Here is a 19,404-nt window from a genome sequence, read left to right as displayed (position 1 = left end):
TTAAGTTGCATTGCATCTTAGATTATAAGTAGACTGTTAGGTAGGGGTTGTGGTTAGGGTTAGTGCAAGTTGACATGTACTAGCAAAGTTTCTTTTTGTCAGTTAAATTTCTGTTTAAGATCGACCGCAACTTGACGTAGGAGTGCGGATCTCCCGCCCACCAATATTGATTAACAGGCGCGTATCACCATATCCTCAGTTTGTTGTTTCACGTCCGCCATTTTCAGTGCGAGTCAAAGTGATGTCACTAAAGGAACACCCTTGCGCTGTTTTTAGATGTAAGGCTCATTGGGCTTAACACAAGATCAGCATTCACCACATGATCGCTCTAATCAGAATTATTGTTTGTAACTTTTGGTAGGTTTGCAAACATGTGTACTTTTCATTGCGTCTTACCTTAAATTTCAGCTGTTTGCATTTCTCACGATCACTGAACCTCACTTTGATCTTAACTATAGGTGCAGCTGGAAAGTGCGAGCAAGTTGCCTCACGTGCATGGCCCTCAAACAACTTGCCTGCAGGTCGCACATCAGAAGCTCAGCGATGCGCAGCGTCGTGCCATGCATTTCGGAATTCTACACATAGGTTTCTATCAGGGTACACACAACAGCACTTCCGACAGCCGGCGACTTGAAGCGCCGTTGTGTATATCCTGATAGAAACCTATGTGTAGAATTCTAAAATGCATGTCGATTCGTGGTGCGACGCCGAGCGGGGCTTCTGGTGTGCGACCTGCATGCAAGTTTACACTGGGTACACACAACAACGCTTGAAATCGGCGGCTGTCCGCAGCGCACAGCCACGATTCGGGACCCCTCATATTTCTGCCGCGCCACAGAGCACCATCTGAATAGTTTTAATTTTAAATGACATGTTAATGTGTGTGTCTGGTGTGCCGTGTGCGGCTCTGAGCTGCGCATCCGGTACCTCAGTCAAAGTTAATCCAGTGTGCGTGGTTATCTCGGTGTACAAGCTCGGAACTTCAAACTAGCAAACAGTTGGATGTAAAACTATACAAAGACACAAATGATTTTGTACTCTCTGCTTGGTCTGTGTCCGAGGCGTACATGTACGGCTGAATGCTGGACCTCTCACTCACGCTGCTTCTCTCTGTCTGCCTGTCTGTTGCTTCTTGGTTCCGCCCTCTTGTTACGTTGGGCGGGCAGTTGAAACTAATTTTCAGGTAAAACAACACACCCCTAAAAAGCTGTGTACATGCCCCCAACATGACACTTTTTAACACGTTATAATAATAAATAACTGAACTGAACCTAAACTGGCACACACAGAAGAACCATAATATTAATATTTAATCTAAAAAAGGGGTAAACTATGTGCCCTTTAAGCAGACAGTGTACTAATACTCAAATGAGAATAAATTGGCATGTAGTTGCAATGTCAACAAAATGTGCAATAGGGACCATCAAAATGAAGTCTTATGGAATAATTGAATGAAAAAAAGTGTCATTGTTTACTCACCCTTATGTTGGTGCAGCTAGGGGTCTTCTGTGAAACACAAACTTGAGGAAGCGGATGATGATTGAAAGAGTCCAGCTCTAAAAATTAAAAAAATGAATGGCTCAAATCTGAAATCATTGAGAGATTTGTTAATACTCTGAGGGATTTAACCATCCAACCAACACAAACAACACAAATAAAAATATATTCACTGAGATTTTTCACTAGTATAAAAAGCATTATTCATTAACTTTCCTTCGGCTAATTCTCTATTTCAAGCATATATTTTATGCAGCGTATGTGCTTCCAAATGCAACCCAGTACTGGGAAACACCAATACACTCTCACATTGACACACATACACTACGGTCAATTTAATTTATTCAGTTCACCTATAGCACATGTCTTTGAACTGTGGAGGAAACCGGAGCACCCGGAGGAAACCAACACAAACACGGGCAGAACATGCAAATGCCACAAAGAAATACCAAATGGCCCAGCTGGAACTCAGAACAGCGACCTTTTTCCTGTGAGGCGACAGTGCTCACCAATGTGCGAGCATGTCGCCCTTGATATATTTAGCACATTTGAAATTATAATAGTTGAAGTTTAATATTTACATATGTGTTTTTTACTGTTTTGAGTTGGAAAAACTGCATATTATAACAATGTTTAAGAACTGGAGTAAAAATGCTGAAAATTTATCTTTGAATTAAAGAAATAATGACACTTTTACAATTATTGAAACAGTTTTTTTTAATGTAATAATATTTCACAACATCTAATATTTTAATCTTCTATATTTTCAAACAAATAAAAGCAGTGTTGATGAGCAAATGAGTCTAAAGTTCAGGGTTTAAAATAATAATTTACATAAAAATTTAGATTTACTTAAATTTCTGAAATTATTAATTCATTTTTTTTCTTTTTGGCATAGTCCTTTTATTAATCATGGGTCGCCACAGCGGAATGAACCTCCAACTTATCCAGCATATGTTCTATGCAGACAATGCAAACTCTTGCCTTCACACACATACGCTACGGACAATTTAGCTTATTCAATTTACCTATAGTACATGTCTTTGGACTGTGGGGGGAACCAGTAAACCCAGAGGAAACTCACGCCAACATTGAGAGAACATGCAAACTCCACACAGAAATGCCAACTGACCCAGCCGGGACTCAAACCAGCGACCTTCTTGCAGTGAGAGGACAGTGTTACCTACTGAGTCACCGTGTCGCCCTTAATTTATTTAGCATATTTGTAATCATAATTAAATATATTTAAATATACATTTTTTTTTTATTTTGACTTTTTTGTTGTTTTTGAGTGGAAAAACTGCATATTACAGCCATGCTTGAAGGTAGACTGGAATAAAAATGCTAAAAAATCATCTTTAAATTAAAGAAATAGACACTTTTACAAATATTAAAAAAGAAATTGTTATTTTTTCTCTAATATTTTATTCTTCTATATTTTCAAATAAATAAAAGCAGCTTTGATGAGCAAAAGAGTCTAAAAATCAGGGTTTTGAATAGTAATTAACATTAAAAAAATTTTAATTGACATTATTTAAATTTATTTACATTTACATTCTAAAAATTTTAATTACTTTCACACCCAAAATAAAAATGCACTAACCCTCTTTTTTCTACTGAACACTAAAGAAGACATTTTGAAAAATGTTGGAAATTCCCGCATGGAAATCTGATATATGGCCACATATGAACATATACATACTTGTAATTTTAATAGTAAATTATATATATATATATATATATATATATATATATATATATATATATATATATATATATATATATATATATATATATGCATACATACATACATACATTTATATACAACCAGTCAAGCCCGAAATTATTAAAACCCCTTGCAAAATCTTAGACAAAAAAAAAAACAAATTCAATAATTCAATAACTCTGACTTCAACTGTACAAATGGCCATGCTTGCAATATTTTAAAATTTAGATCGCATGTATAGACATATATTTTAATATATGTAAATCCAAACATTACCTTATATGTTAAATATGTGATTTGCATATATTGCCATATATCTACATGGGTTGGTTGCCGCTGACATACAAAGTATGTACTATGAAGTCGAGGTACTTGTGGTAAAGCAAATGACTTAATTTTCAATTTTGTAATGATCTGTTCGTTTATTTGTGGAAAAGACTAATAAACACTCGTTTTGTCCTTTTTCTTCAGTCTCACCAAATACAGAACTGCAGAGGATTTAATTGTCAAGTGAGAGTTCATTTTTGAGCGAACAATATCTTTGAGAGCCATGGACTACAGCAAGTTTTCCCAGCAAATGGTGAGCATGTCACCCCCCGCAGTACACAAACAGTGTGTCAGACGGAGGAACGGTGCAGACGACTATTCCACAGAGACGCCGCTCCCTATAGGAGCTTTTTCAGACGACCATTTGGTGCTCCCATCTCTAACCTATTGACCCTCAACCTAGAGAGGTCAGCGGTGTCAGGGAGCCCAGATCCAGCACAAGCCTGTAAATCAAATGCTGGCGGGAACGACGCACCATCCCGAATCCCAGCCAGGCCTGGCACCATCACTCTCCTGGCTCTGACGCACTACCAGACCCTTTCCCAGTGAACCACGCCACCCTGGCAGACATCATGACCCTCATCGGGATACATCAGCTCTGGGACGGCCTGTACCAGTGAGCAGGTCCATCCTTATAGATTGGTATCAGTATCGGATTGATCATTTAAAGTTCTGTGTATCTACACTACTGTACATTGTTCCCGTTTCATTCAAGTGAAGACTTTTCACATATCATCTGTAAAATTTCATTGCAGCTGTGAATGTCAGAATTTTACTATAAAAAATATGCTGTAAACCATTAGAAAAATTTGTACATCTTATTTATATATATATATATATATATATATATATATATATATATATATATATATATATATATATATATATATATATATATATATATATATATATATATATATATATATATATATATATAATTTTATTTTACAGTAAACTACCATAATTTATTCATGTACAGTATACTATCCGAAAGCATTTTTTTTTCCAAAGTAAAAAAACACAGACAATTGTCAATTAGGTAGAGTTGAAACCAGAAGTTTACATACACTCTAAAAAAGGAACATAACCATTTTTTAAAATGTCTGATGGTAAATCATACTAGACATTTACTATTTTAGGTCTGTTAGGATTACCTAACAGACCTAATTTGCTAAATGCCAGAATAATGAGAAAAAAAATTGAGAATTTTTTAATTATTTCTAGACAGTCAAACTTTACATTCATTTCCTTGGTTTTTTTTTTAGCTTTGCTTTTTAACTGTGTAACTTTGGTCAAATGTTTTGGGTATCCTTCCACAAGCTTCTCACAATAGTTTGAAGGAATTTTGGCCCATTCCTCCTCACAGAATTGGTGTAACTGTGTCAGATTTGTAGGCTGTCTTGCTCGCACAAGCTTTTTCTACTCTGCCCACAAATTTTCTATAGGATTGAGATCAGGGCTTTGTGATGGCCACTCCAAAACATTCACTCTGTTGTCCTTAAAGCACATTTTAACTAATTTGGCAGTATGCTTAGGGTCATGGTCCGTTTTGAAGACTCATTTGTGGCCAAGTTTTAATTTCCTGGCTGGCTTGAGATGTTGCTTCTACATAATTCTAATACATTGAGATGTATTTCTACATAATCTTCTTACTTCATGATACCATATGCTGTGAAGAGGACCAGTCCCTCCTGCAGCAAAACAGCCTCACAACATGATGCTGCCGCCCCCATACTTCACAGTTGGGATGGTGTTCCTAGGCTTGTAAGCTTTCCCCTTTGTCCTCCAAATGTAACACTGGTCATTATGGCCAAACAGTTTAATCTTAGTTCCATCAGACCACAGGACATGTCTCCAACAATTATTCTTTTCCCAGTGTAATTTAGCAAACTGTAATCTGGCTTTTTTTCTTGATTCTGGCTTGTTGATTTCCACATGTTGTCACAGAAGGAAGCAGTGTGTTTGAGGTTTTCCTTAAATACTATTCTACAGTTGTGCCTCCAATTAACTCAAATGTTGGCAATTAGCCAATCAGAATCTTCCAAAACCTTGACATCATCATCTGAGCTTTTTCAGAGGCAGAATAATCTTATTGTATGTAAACTTGACTTTCAAGAAAAGTTATAAATTTCTCAACAAATATCTCTCTCGTTATTGTGCTATTAAGCATAGCAGAAACAAATGTGATAATACTAACTTACCTAAAAGAGAAAAGTTTATTCACATTAACATCTGACCTTCTTTTAATGGTTATGTCCATTTTTTATACAGTATATTTAAACTTCTGGTTTCAACTGTACATTTCTGTCAAGTTAAAAGATGGCTGAGTGAAGTATTGGGAACCTATACACTAAAAAGAATATGGAAATAAAGTCAGAATTAGTTGTTTCAAATACAATTTTTTTTAAGTTATACAACATTTAACCTAATGTTTTTACTCAGTTTGACTGATGTAAGTTAAGATGACTATAAAAGATCTGCTGATTCATCTAAATTTACACCAGCAAGATTTATTTTTAAAATAAACAATGAAAAGAATAAAGAGTCGCGATGTAATGTACGCTACGCCAGAGTTTATTTAGCAAATGCATTTCTATCTCCCCTTGTTGGCACTATAACCCTGTTTCACACAAGTCCAAAACCACCTCAAGCAAGCGGAAAACTTTTTTCTTCTTCTTCCTTTTTCGAATAAGGCATTTTTATTGTAATTTTGGCATTTCCATCACTCATTTCTCATGTGATAGTTCAAAATGAGCATTAACCCTTTAAGGTGCACACCTTGAAAGTATTGAATAATACACTGACGCAACTAAATAGTAATAGCAATTAAAATAATGATAACCTATGTTAAATGGTCAACCAGATGTTTATAATGCCTCTTAATGGGTTAGCACAGGGTGATGAAAACCCAGCTTATAACTAAGCTAACAGTATGGATCCTTTAGGTACACAAGTGTATTCTGTAAAAAATATTTAATCATGCTTCAACTTATTTTACAATGTAACCTGCTCACCTAATCATTACGTTCGTAATATTTATATTATTTGCTAATTATTAACCTCATGTGGAACTCTAAATCTGTGTCTTATTTCGGAGTCTGCTTATGTCCACCTGAGGTCTCATTTTGGTCATGGATGCATGCTTCATGACTGAATGGGTCAAATACACAGTTTTCCACCAAGGCAACCCGGGGTGCTGAAATATAACTGGCTAAACTGGCATTGGGTGGGTTAAAAAAAAAAAAACAAGGACAGCTTTCCAGCACATAACACACATTTCAAAGCAGAATATCTGACTTCAGCATTGTTTTTCAGATAAACAAGAGTGTTCACTTGGCATGTTTCTTAAATATCTGCAAACATGTTATAGTAGTTTGATGCTTTAGAAGAGTCGAAAACGTACATACAGCACCTTTAAAGGGCGAACAATATTGACCATAAAATGGTGTTTAAAAAATTTTAAACAGATTTTTTTCTAGCTGAAATAAAACAAATAAGACTTTCTCCAGAAGAAAAAATATTATCGTAAATACTGGGAAAAAATTTCTTGCTCTGTTTAATATCATTAAGGAAATATTAGAATTTTTTTTTTTATAATAATTAATTCTTATAATTTTGACTTCAACTGTATCTACTTGGTATCAAATCAATACCAAATGTTGCAGTATGGCCCACCCCTACCATCCTGAGGATGGAAAACATCGGGCCATATAACGCCACCTGTGTTATAATCCGTCCTGTTCTGGCTTGCATCACAATCATGCACATTTCAGGCATCGCCGCACCTGGAACTTCAGCACACAAATCACACTTTAAGGATTGTCTGTGCGCTCCCGAGGCGGTTGAACGTTAAACACACTTTGGTTTGACCTGTGTGGGATCACCTCAGGGTTCGCTCTAATGGACGGAGCCATAAAACGGTGCTGTTGCTGTTTTTCCAGCCAAACGACGACACCAGTTGTTCTGAATCCTCACTGGCTTTGAGTCATCTGTTCCGCTTGGAGGAACTCAGGAGGGAAAGAAATGGTCTTTACCTTCCTTTGACTCCAGACGCCATTGATGAAGCATGGATCTGTCCACTGAAACAGGCAGAGACCAATCAGGGTCAGGAAGACATAATGTGAATAATACAATAACACTGGAAAAAGCAAAAAAACATACAAAGGTGCACGAATGATTTCTCAAATCATGCAGCGATGTTGTTACTTGTCCAGGTGATTTAACCTAATAACTGCCTGGAGGATATTGCATTAATAAATAGGTGAACTGGATGGATAGAATATTAAATAAATAAATTTAAAAATAAAATAAAAGTATAGTTTAAGAAAAAATAATTACAGTTAAAGTCAGAATTATTAGCCCCCCTGTTCTTTTATCCCCCGTTTTCTGTTTAAAAAAAGAGAAGATTTTTTCAGCACATTTCTAATCATGGTAGTTTTAATAGCTCATCTCTAATAACTGATTTATTTTATCTTTGTCATGATGACAGTAAATAATATTTGACTAGATATTCTTCAAGACACTTCTATACAGCTTAAAGTGACATTAAAAGGCTTAACTAAAATTATAAGAGCGATTTAAGAATTTATCGACTTTAATATGCGGACCCGAGTACGAGTTATATAAGCACTCATTAGTTCATGTTAGTTGATGCATTATGTATTAACTATTTAGTAGCAAATAATATAATAATGAAGCCTATTTTACAAGAATATGTGATTCTTTTTGTTTGAAAAATGGTGTTCGCTACGGCAGCACATATACTAAAATTGGACCAATACAGAGAAGATTAGTTTCTGCGATAGGATGACATGCAAATCCGTAAAGCAATCCATATATACAGTTTAAGTAAGAATTATCAGCCTCCCTGTTTATTTTTTTCCCCCAATTTCTGTTTAACAGAGTGAAGATTTGTTTAACAAATTTCTAATCATAATAGTTTTAATAACTCATCTCTAATAACTGATTTATTTTATCTTTGCCATGATGACTGTAAATGATATTTGATTAGATATTTTTTAAGACACTTCTATTCAGCTTAAAGTAACATTTAAAGGCTTAACTAGGTTAATTGGGTCCACTAGGCAGGTTAGGGTAATTAGGCAAGTTATTGTATAGCGATGATTTGTTCTGTAGACTATCAAAAAAATTTATAGCTTAAAGGGGCTAATAATACTGACCTTGAAAGCCACTTTTTTTATAGCCGAAATAAAACAAATAAGACTTTCTCCCGAAGAAAAAATATCATCAGACATACTGTGAAAATTTCCTTGCTTTGTTAAACATCATTTGGGAAATGTTTAAAAAAATAATAATTTTGGACTAATAATTTTGACTTCAACTGTATGTTGTGTTTATTTTATTTTAATAAATGAATAAACAATACATGCGTAAAATGCATAGATAAGAGTTATCCCTAAGAAATAGGAACTCTGTATCGTTGTTTATGAAATTATCTTATGCTCGAACATTTTTGGGAAAAATTTCTAAACTTTTTATGTTGTTAAAACCGAATATTCCCAAATGTACAAAACTTATTCTTCATTTTCCTTCGGCTTAGTCCCTTTATTAATCAGCCGGTCGCCACAACGGAATGAACCGCCAACTATTCCAGCATATGTTTTACACAGCGGTTGCCCTTTCAGCCACAACCCAGTACTGGGAAACATCTAAAACATAAAAACTTAGAAACGGTTTCCGTAGTTTGGTGAAAACCTAATTTGTTTTTCATGGCAAGGGTGACATTTACATGGAATTGCTCTATATTAATATTATTCTGTATTTTTGCTCAATAAATGCAGCTTTGTTTAGACTACGATTAGGATTTCTTAAAAAAATATATAATCATCTGTGATTTTTAATTGAGTGCAATATCTTTAATTAAATATAGACTACACATACTATCTAGATGTTGCTTCATGCATGTTAATAACAACATTCTCCTAATCTCTTGCGAGCAAAAGCAGCACGGTTAGCCAATTATTAGTATTACTATTTTTGCTATGATGTCCAGGTGACTGTACTTGTCAAATAAATTTACCCCAAAAAGTTGATTGTACAGTTTAATGGATATCATATAAATACATCCGATCATAAATTGTTGTAAGTGACCAACTTGTATTTTCTAGAGAGCAATGCCATAAATTATGTTGACTTATCCAACAAAGAGGGATAAGTTATGTGCTAAATTATATATAGCGAACAATTGCCGGGTGTGTTGATTCAAGAAAAGACAAGCAGCACAATTTGATTTGGTTAGCAGATTTATACTGGAGATAAATTATGCTGATAAACATATTAACCCTAACAATGCATTCAAAACTGTACATACGTTATTTTTTATAACTATAATACCATACAACAAAACCATAATGTGTCTGATAAATGACTTCCTATTAAAGAGTAAAACCAAAATAAGCCCATGTCTTTTTAATGTTACTGTATTTTAACTTTGTAATTACTGCATTTACCTCTATTTTTATTGTTTATATTATATTATTCATTAATTATTTTTTTTATCGGCTTAGTTTCTTTATTATTCCGGGGTCGCCACAGCAGAATGAACCGCCAACTTATCCAGCATATGTTTTATACGCCCTTCCAGCTGGGAAACATCCATACACACTCATACACAACGGATAATTTTAGTCTTCCCAATACACCTGTACCACATGTTTTTGGACTGTGGGAGAAACTGGAGCACCCGGAGGAAACCCGCGCGAATGCAAGGGAGAACATACAAACTCCACACAGAAATGCCAACTGACCCAGCCGAGCTCGAACCAGCGACCTTCTTGCTGTGAGGCGACAGCACTACCTACTGCGCCGCTGCATCGCCTATATTATAATATATTATTTAAATAATGACAACTGTTGTTTGTTCATATGATTGTTTAAAATGTATTATAATTAGTGCTGGCCTGCTGGGCAAAGATTAATCATGATTAAGCACATCTAAATTCCAAAATAAAAATTTGGTTTATAGAATATATGTGTGTTATACATTTATTATGTTTATGTAATAAAAAATAAAACTATACAAAACAACTTCTTTACATAAATATTTAAATTTATATTATACATTTTATATCTGATTATAAATAACTATTTTCTCAAATATACATATCGATGTGCATTTATACACTTACCGGCCACTTTATTAGGTACACATTCCTAGTATCGGGTTGGACCCCCTTTTGCCTTCAGAACTGATGACATAGATTCAACAAGGTACTGGAAATATTCCTTAAAGATTGTGGTCCATATTGACATGATATCATCCCGCAGTTGCAGCAGAGTTGTCGGCTGCACATCTATGATGCAAATCTCCTGTTCCTCCACGTCCCAAAGTTGCTCTATTGGATTGAGACCTGGTGACTGTGGAGGCCATTTCAGTACAGTGAATTCATTGTCATGTTCATGAAACTAGTCTGAGATGATTCACACTTTATGACATGGCGGGTTATACTGCTGGAAGTAGCCATCTGAAGATGGGTACACTGTGGTCATAACGGGACGGACATGGTCAGCAACAATACTCAGGTAGGCTGTGGCATTGACACAATGCTCAATTGGTACTAATGGGCCCAAAGTGTGCCAAGAAAATATCCCCCACACCATTACACCACCACCAGCAGCCTGAAGCGATGATACAAGGTAGGATGGATCCATGCTTTCATGTTGTTGAAATCAAATTCTGAACCTACCATGTGAATGTCGCAGCAGAAATGGAGACTCATCAGACCAGGCAACGTTTTTCCAATGTTCTATTGTTCAATTTTGGTGAGCCTGTGCTAATTGTAGCCTCAGTTTTTGTTCTTAGCTGACAGGAGTGGCACCTGGTGTGGTCTTCTGCTGCTGTAGCCCATCTGCCTCAAAGTTTGATGCGGTATGTGTTCAGAGATGCTCTTCTGCATACCTTGGTTAGCGAGTGGTTATTTGAGTTACTGTTGCCTTTCTATCAGCTGGATTCAGTCTGGCCATTCTCCTTTAAACTCTTGCATCAACAAGGCATTTGTGCCCACAGAACTGCCACTCACTGGATATTTTCTCTTTTTTAGACCATTCTCTGTAAACCCTAGAGATGTTTGTGTGTGAAAATCCGAGTAGATCAGCAGTTTCTCAAATACTCAGACCAGCCCGTCTGACACCAACAACCATGCCACATTCAATGTGAATTAAATCACCTTTCTTCCCCATTCTGATGCTCGGTTTGAACTGCAGCAGATCGTCTTGACCATGTCTACATGTCTAAATGCATTGGGTTGCTGTCATGTGATTGGCTGATTAGAAATTTGCATTAACAAGCAGTTGGACAGGTGAAATAATAAAGTGGCCAGTTAGTGTATATACATAATATACAAAGTAAACACACTTCAATTATGAGAAAACAAATTTTTATTTTATATGCAGTTAATCGCAATTAATGTTTTACCCAACACTAATTTCAATAAACATCAAAACAGTATATTTTAAAAACCAATTAGATCTAGTTAATATCAATTAAATAGATAAACTAGTCATTCAAATACATGTTAGATTTAGAGGACGTAATATATAGAATTGGGGGTGACACGTGGCTCAGTGAATCGCACTGTCGCCTCACAGCAAGAAGGTTGCTGGTTCGAGTCCCAGCTGGGTCAGTTGGCATTTCTGTGTGGAGAGCATGTTCTCCGTGTTGGCGTGGGTTTTCTCCGGGTGCTCCGGTTTTTCAGTCCAAAGACATGCGCTATAGGTGAATTAAATAAACTAAACTGGCCATAGTGTGTGTGAATGAGTGTGTATGAATGTTTCCCAGTACTGGGTTGCAGCTGAAAGGGCATCTGCTGTGTAAAACACATGCTGGATAAGTTGGCCGTTCATTCCTCTGATGAATAAAGGAACTAAGCCAAAGGAAAATGAATGAATGAATATACAGAAAAGCACTAACACTAAAGTCACAGATATTGGAAATAACAGAAATATGCTCTATGCTTCCATGTCTTTTTTCTAATAAATTACGAAAAATATATTGAAATAATAATAATAATAATAATAGTGTAATTATAACATGTGATTAATTAGTGTATAATAATTATATAATCTTAAAACATACGCAAAATTTTGTGTACTAATAAAAAGATTTAGAAAATATTTTTGGGGGCACGAGGGGGAAGTGGAACCAAATGCATTAGAGGACAGAATCGTCTCTGTGTTTCTACTACAGATATGTTTAGTTCGTATACAGTGCAAAGTATTTTCATCTCCATAATCTGTTGATATTTGTCTTAATTATTTGATTTTTGAACGTTGACACAAAAAATCTGAAGACTACATTTATATTTGTTGCTTTAATAAATCATTTTAAACATGCTTAGCTGAGGAAAAAAAAAAAAAACTTGCAGATGTGATTCAGTTAAACCAACCCATATAGATGCCAGGTCCATTTCTGCAGGTGTCTGAGAGAGATCAAACTTGTTTTACCAGAAATTACCTCTGCTTATATTTAATTACATAAGCAGAAGTGATTTTGAAGTGAAGAAGCACCGACTGCTGTGAGGAGATCATGTTATATGCATGTATCTGCTGCTCTCTGGTGTGATATCGCCCTCTGCTGGCACACTTTCTGTCAAACACTGAGCTTATACTCAAATTTTAGAAACCAGAGGAGCAGGCAAGATAGCATCCACACACAAAAATATTGTGATAATGTGGAAGCCTCCATTTATTGGATTCTCACTTTTATGAACATTGTATATCTGGAAATATCCACAGTGCAAGAGAGGACACCATCAGACTATGAGCTCGAACTTTGGAGAAACTTAAAGGTTGAATTCAGAAAACCCCTTCCCCAACTCTTGATCTCAGAGTTTTGTTTTATTTTTTGTAACTGTTTAACCCTTGTTTTGACTTCTGGGACAAAAATAACTTGGGCACAATTTTAACAGTAGAAAATAAATAAATATTTAAATGCAAACGTTTGGTGGCTCTTTTCCTAAATGACCACAACATTAGAAAACAAATTATTTTTTTCTATTTTCATGAAGGCTGTGCACATATAGAGTACAACGGTTGTGACTTGTCACGTGACTTGCAGCATCCTGAAAAGTTGAGATGTTTTCAACTGTGTGCGCTTGGAAAACGTGAGCATTTCACTCCCAATATGCGCACACAAACCACACGCCTCCATTGGAAATAAATAACTTGCGAGTGGAAAAGATGCAATATGCGAGCAAGGCCACCATCATTTGCAATCTACAGTAGTTGATCTTCTTGCACAGACATGCTGGATTCACCTGGTTTGCTATTAATTTTTTTATTTTGTATTTTCATCTCATTGATGATGATGATGATAATAATAATAATAATAATAATAATAATAATAATAATAATAGTAGTAGTAAAGAATGTTACTTGAGCAGCAAATTAGCAAATTAGTAAAGAAAAAATATTTCCAATAGCACTTACATTCAAAATATTTACGTATTTTGGATTAAATTAATGCAGCCTTGGTGAGTACAAAAGCCTATAAAATGAAATTTAATTCAGGGTTTCTGCAAGTCAAATGTAAGACCATTATCAATGAAATTTAAGACTTATACAGGGATAAACACTTCAAGGGTTTTTTTCTAATGGAAAAGGAAAAGATTTTTCCTTTTCTTATGAAAGAAATTCTAATTTAGTTAATTTACTTAATTTTTTTGTCATATATTTAAAATGTATCAAAACAAGCAAACTCTGATTTCATAGATGCACTTTTTTTTTTTTCAACATAACATTTTATTTAAAAAAATACAATCGAAATATATGCAATAAAGGTCTCTCTAGGTCAGTGTCCTCACCTTAAATAAATGACTCTTAAACAAATGTTATTGTAAGGAAAATAATTAAACTATATTGGTAAACCGAGTTAAAAATGTAACCATTTGGTAAAAGTTCTATTGAGATGGAATGCTGGTGATTGGATGATTTGGGCATGAATGAGTAGCTTTTCATAGACATGGGAACCTGTTTTAAATTATTTAAGAGCTACAACACAATATGCAGGTACATTTAGGACTTTTTAAGGCCTAAAATTTTGTTTTAGGAATTTAAGACATTTTAAAGTATTTTTAAGGCCCCGCAGAGACCCTGTTAATTAAATTAAATACTCCAAAAATAGTGTGCTGTATTATCTAATCATTTCAATAACTGAAATTAAACTAATGACTAGGGCCAGACAGAATCTGCAGACATTTTTTGCTATTTCTGCAGAGAATTTTTGTAAAAATCTGGATTTGGATTGCTGCGGTATTGTTTTGGGAGTATCATAACTAAAACCTTAATACGTGAAATAAAAAGTAATATCTTTTTAACTTTTATTTAATGTTTAAAATGCAAATCCAATTAGATTCACTTTATTTGGTAAACAAAGCAAGTCTCTCATATCATATCTCTACTAAAAGACAGAAAATTATACTGTACATCTGCATTGTACAGAAATCAGATAAACATTTTCATAATAGTCAATAATATCACTGAAATTAATTTAAAAACTGAATAAATATAGATTAACACATATTTACTCAAGTAAATAAACAGAACTGATGATGGGCTAAAAATCTGCGGAAATCTGCGTAATTCTGCACGTGCATATTCCGTGTGGGCCTACTAATGACTTGCCAATTAAATGGTTTATTAAAGCTTAGAATATTTCTTAATTAATAATTAAAAGAGGTTTAACACTTTAGTGCGAATCTGAAACCCCCTAAAACAACAACTACAACAACAACTGTAAATTAATCAATAATCAGGTTAGAAAATACAGAAAAGTCCAAGTCAACACAAACAAATTAGCATTTATTATTTGCATCAAAGTCATTTAAATATTGCATATTGTACTTAATTAGCTCCAGATGAGAGATTCGCACAAAGCCAATGCACCAAACCTACACTGTAAAAAGTGATTATTTACTTAAAGCGAGTAAACCAATCATAACTTGTAACCTTTTAAGTTGATTTAACTTAAATGTTTATATTTATGCACACAGTTAATGTACTTAAATGATAAGGCAACAGGTTTACTCACTTATTTTAAGAAAAGTCAACTGATCATTTTGTTACAGTGCATTTATCCGACTGAATATCTAATATTACCCAGTTTTTGTTTCTGTAATGTCAGTCAGTCTCTACCCGCCTTTAGTTTCTCTGCCATAGTGTGATCATGTCTGGATCCCCCCATGCATGGAGGGCTTTTTGCCAGGCTGGGGTTGCTGCTCCACTGCTGAGGCGTCTTGGCCTGGATAGAGAGCGCATGGATGCAGGTACTGAGCTCCTCCTTCAGGGTCTCGTTTACCAGCCGGTGACGCTGTAACAAGGAAAGACCTTCGAACTGAGGACTCACCACCAGAACTTTGAAGTGGGACTCTGATCCAGGGGGAACGGCGTGCATGTGGCTCTCATTTATGACCTCCAGGTGCTCAGGATTGAGGGCCTTGCTCAGTTTGGTGCGTATGGTGGTCTCTACGGGACGGGGAACACTTGGGTCCATGTGGTGAGCGAGAGGTCTGGATAAGACAAGGGTGCTGGAGATGGGACGCAGGCAGCGTAGAGCACTGGACAGCATCAGGCGTGGAGGAAAACACCTGCAAGATGTTAAAGTTTCATGACAAGCGGTTAAAAACAAGTGATTAAGGGATAGTTCACCAAAAACTGAAAATTATGTCATAATTAGCTCACCATTTACTTGTTTGTCTTTCTTCTGTTAATCACAAAAAGAAGATATTTTGAAAAATGTTGTAAAACTGTAACCATTGACTTCCATAGTATTGGTTTATCCTGCTATGGAAGTCAATGGTTACAGGTTTTCAGCTTTTTTCATCAAAATATGTTCTTTAGTGCTCAACAGAATAAAGAAGCTAATATATTAAGTGGCTGAAACCCCCTTGAGTGTCTGTAAATTTGTGTTTTTGAGTGAACTATCCCTTTAAATCAGAGATGCCCAAAGTAGTGCCCGCAGGCCAAAGTTGGCCCATTGTAACTTTTGATTTGGCCCACCACCGGTAAGGAGAGTGAGAATGATGGAGAGGTTTGGGCGAAGGCGAATGTTATTTCTAATATGATGTAAAGTTTTTTTGCTTGTTTGTTTTATTGTTGAGCTATAAAAAAGCTTTGCCAGAAATTTGTTTCAATTTATGTAAATGAATCAGATTTTTGTAAATGTACAGTAAATAATGTCACTCAATGGATAGAGGACTATGCAGAAGACATTAGGTAGCAAATCAAGGCAAAACTAGTTTAATTCTGTTATAAATGACATTGTTTTTACTGTAATAAGTTTATAATAAAATATAATATTTGCTGTATTAGTTGATACAAAGCAATGTTTTCTAGTCATTTTAAATATTATTAAATAAAATGGGGCAACCATTACTGCATCCAAAATGGTGAAAAGCCTTGGAGTAACGATTGATGACCAACTAAACTTCTCTAACCACATTTCTAGAACTGCTCGATCGTGCAGATTCGCACTCTATAACATCAGAAAGATCCGACCCTTCTTATCTGAACATGCAGCTCAACTCCTTGTTCAAGCTCTTGTTCTCTCCAAACTGGATTACTGCAACTCTCTACTAGCTGGGCTTCCAGCTAACTCTATCAAGCCTCTTCAACTGCTCCAGAACGCAGCAGCACGAGTGGTCTTCAATGAACCTAAACGAGCACATGTCACTCCGCTGCTAGTCCGTTTGCACTGGCTGCCAGTTGCTGCTCGCATCAAATTCAAAGCTCTGATGTTTGCCTACAAAGTGACTTCTGGCCTTGCTCCTTCTCATCTGCTCTCACTTCTGCAGATCTATGTGCCCTCCAGAAACTTGCGTTCTGTGAATGAACGTCGCCTTGTGGTTCCATCCCAAAGAGGGAAGAAATCACTTTCGCGAACGCTCATGCTCAATCTGCCCAGCTGGTGGAATGAACTCCCTAACTGCATCAGAACAGCAGAGTAACTCGCTAATTTCAAGAAACGACTAAAAACTCAACTATTTAGTCTCCACTTCACTTCCTAATCTGCAATTGCCTCTGAATATTACACAAACTGTACCCAAGAAAAAATAAAAATACTAATACTACTAATACTTTCCTTCTTAGACTTTACAGACCTGAAACTTGCCTATAGCACTTATTCATTGTTGCTCTTAGTTGTGTAAATTGCTTCCTTGTCCTCATTTGTAAGTCGCTTTGGATAAAAGCGTCTGCTAAATGACTAAATGTAAATGTAAATTAGGAAATTAGCCATGGCAACTGCATTTACCTTCAGCCCACTAGCCATGCAAGTTTGGCTTTTAAATGGACAGTTCACAAAAAAAAAAACATTTCCCCACCATTTACTTACACTTAATAAGTTCGAAAACAAAAGAAGATATTCTGTAGAATGTTGGGGGAAAATAAGTAATTGAAACCATAGAAGAAACAAACAAACCAAAAAACACTAAGTCAATGGTTGTTGTTTTTTCCAGGATTCATCAGTGTATCTTTTTTCATGTTCAAATGAAGAAAGAAACTCGGATAATTTGGTATAATAATATTCATCTTTGGGCGACATGGTGGCACAGTAGGTAGTGCTGTCGCCTCACAGCAAGGAAGTCGCTGGCGTGTCTGTGTGGAGATTGCATGTTCTCCCAACGTTCGTATGGGTTTCCTCCGGGTGCTCCGGTTTCCCCCAACAGTCCAAACACATGCGGTACAGGTGAATTGGGTGAGCTAAATTATCCGTAGTATAGTGTATGAGTGTGAATGAGAGTGTATGGATGTTTTCCAGAGATGGGTTGAGCTGGAAGGGCATCCTCCGCGTAAAACATAAGCTGGATAAGTTGGCGGTTTATTCCGCTGTGTAGACCACAGGTTAATAAAAGGGACTAAGCGGGAAATAAAATGAATATCCAGATTTAGGTTTAGTTAATATATTGTTTGTTTATTATTTTCCCTTCAAAACACCATGTCCTTAACGTGATATAAAAACAATTACAAAACTTCGAAATTTTCTTTAGAAATTGCGAATTTTGATAGAAAAATCGAGATTTAAAAGTCAGCAATATGCTCATTAAAACATTATTTGTTTTACTGTATTATTAAAGATACCTGAGCCTATAACAGAACTCATATTTTGTTTATCTGACTTATGAAACGTTATTGAAGTGAACCGAAACACTTTGAACACTCTATATCTTCAGCAAAACAGAGAAAGACCGCAAACGCTTGCTTAAATAGGGTTGAAACATATTGGCCGCCATCAGTTAGAAATCTTAAAACAAAAACAAATAAGTTAACGTTACCGGTGCAAGTACATATCTACAAGAACAGCGTAAGACATGTCATAAAATGAATGCAGCTTAACATGACAACCAGTCTAAAAATATATATAAACAGGTGCTAAAATATGTTAAAATCGACACAATGACAAATTACAGACTGGCAAAATAATTTTACTCACCTTTGCTCTTCAGCGTGTTGTTATTGTATCACACACAGGAAGCGATTCAGGCAGATCCTCCTTCACAGTTTGGATTGCAAGCAGCTGAAATGACTTTACTGCCCTCTAACGCCTGTACAGGGAGTTACGTCAGATGCGCGAGCTGTTCTGTTATTGGGATATACTGCAAAGTCTGTCTATTAAAGGGGGCTTTGGTTATACTAAATGGATTTAATTAATTATTACATAAATCATATATCTATTGGAAACTCCAGAGACAGTAAACACAACAGTATTGACTGAAACATGTTGTTAGTGATTTTAAAGGCTTAAACATTTTTAAAACAATTTTAAGCTTATCTGTTCAGTTTTCCAAAACAAATCTCAAATCAAAGGTCCAATCAAATTAAAGCAGGCGGTTTATGTTTAA

General features: G+C 35.6%; 1 protein-coding gene and 1 non-coding gene across 8 annotated transcripts in view; one reads left to right on the top strand and one right to left on the bottom strand.

Annotated features, from left to right (window-relative positions):
• The window catches only part of bola1 (bolA family member 1), a 75,564-nt gene extending 56,497 nt beyond the window's left edge, over positions 1-19,067 (bottom strand). For 5 of the 7 annotated variants that reach the window (XR_012391407.1, XR_012391411.1, XR_012391408.1 and 2 more), the window contains exons 1-3: positions 18,996-19,043; positions 15,912-16,152; positions 1,480-1,556 (exon numbers count right to left, since the gene is read on the bottom strand). Coding sequence is in view for 2 of the 7 variants with exons in the window: in NM_001003557.2 (NP_001003557.2) it covers positions 15,690-16,133 (444 nt within the window). In the remaining 5 variants the exon portion in view is untranslated. Of the gene's footprint in view, positions 1-1,479; positions 1,557-15,344; positions 16,153-18,995 lie in introns of those variants that run through there. The other 2 variants (XM_073924890.1, NM_001003557.2) reach the window with 2 other exon arrangements.
• On the top strand, positions 8,290-8,391 carry LOC137488008 (U6 spliceosomal RNA). Its single transcript, XR_011006873.1, has one exon. It is a non-coding gene; the product is annotated as a U6 spliceosomal RNA (small nuclear RNA).
• Positions 19,068-19,404: the final 337 nt, after the last annotated feature.

The sequence above is a fragment of the Danio rerio genome, chromosome 16 (assembly GCF_049306965.1).
Source record: "Danio rerio strain Tuebingen ecotype United States chromosome 16, GRCz12tu, whole genome shotgun sequence".
Lineage (NCBI taxonomy): Eukaryota > Metazoa > Chordata > Actinopteri > Cypriniformes > Danionidae > Danio > Danio rerio.
This window is presented reverse-complemented; position numbering and strand designations above follow the sequence as displayed.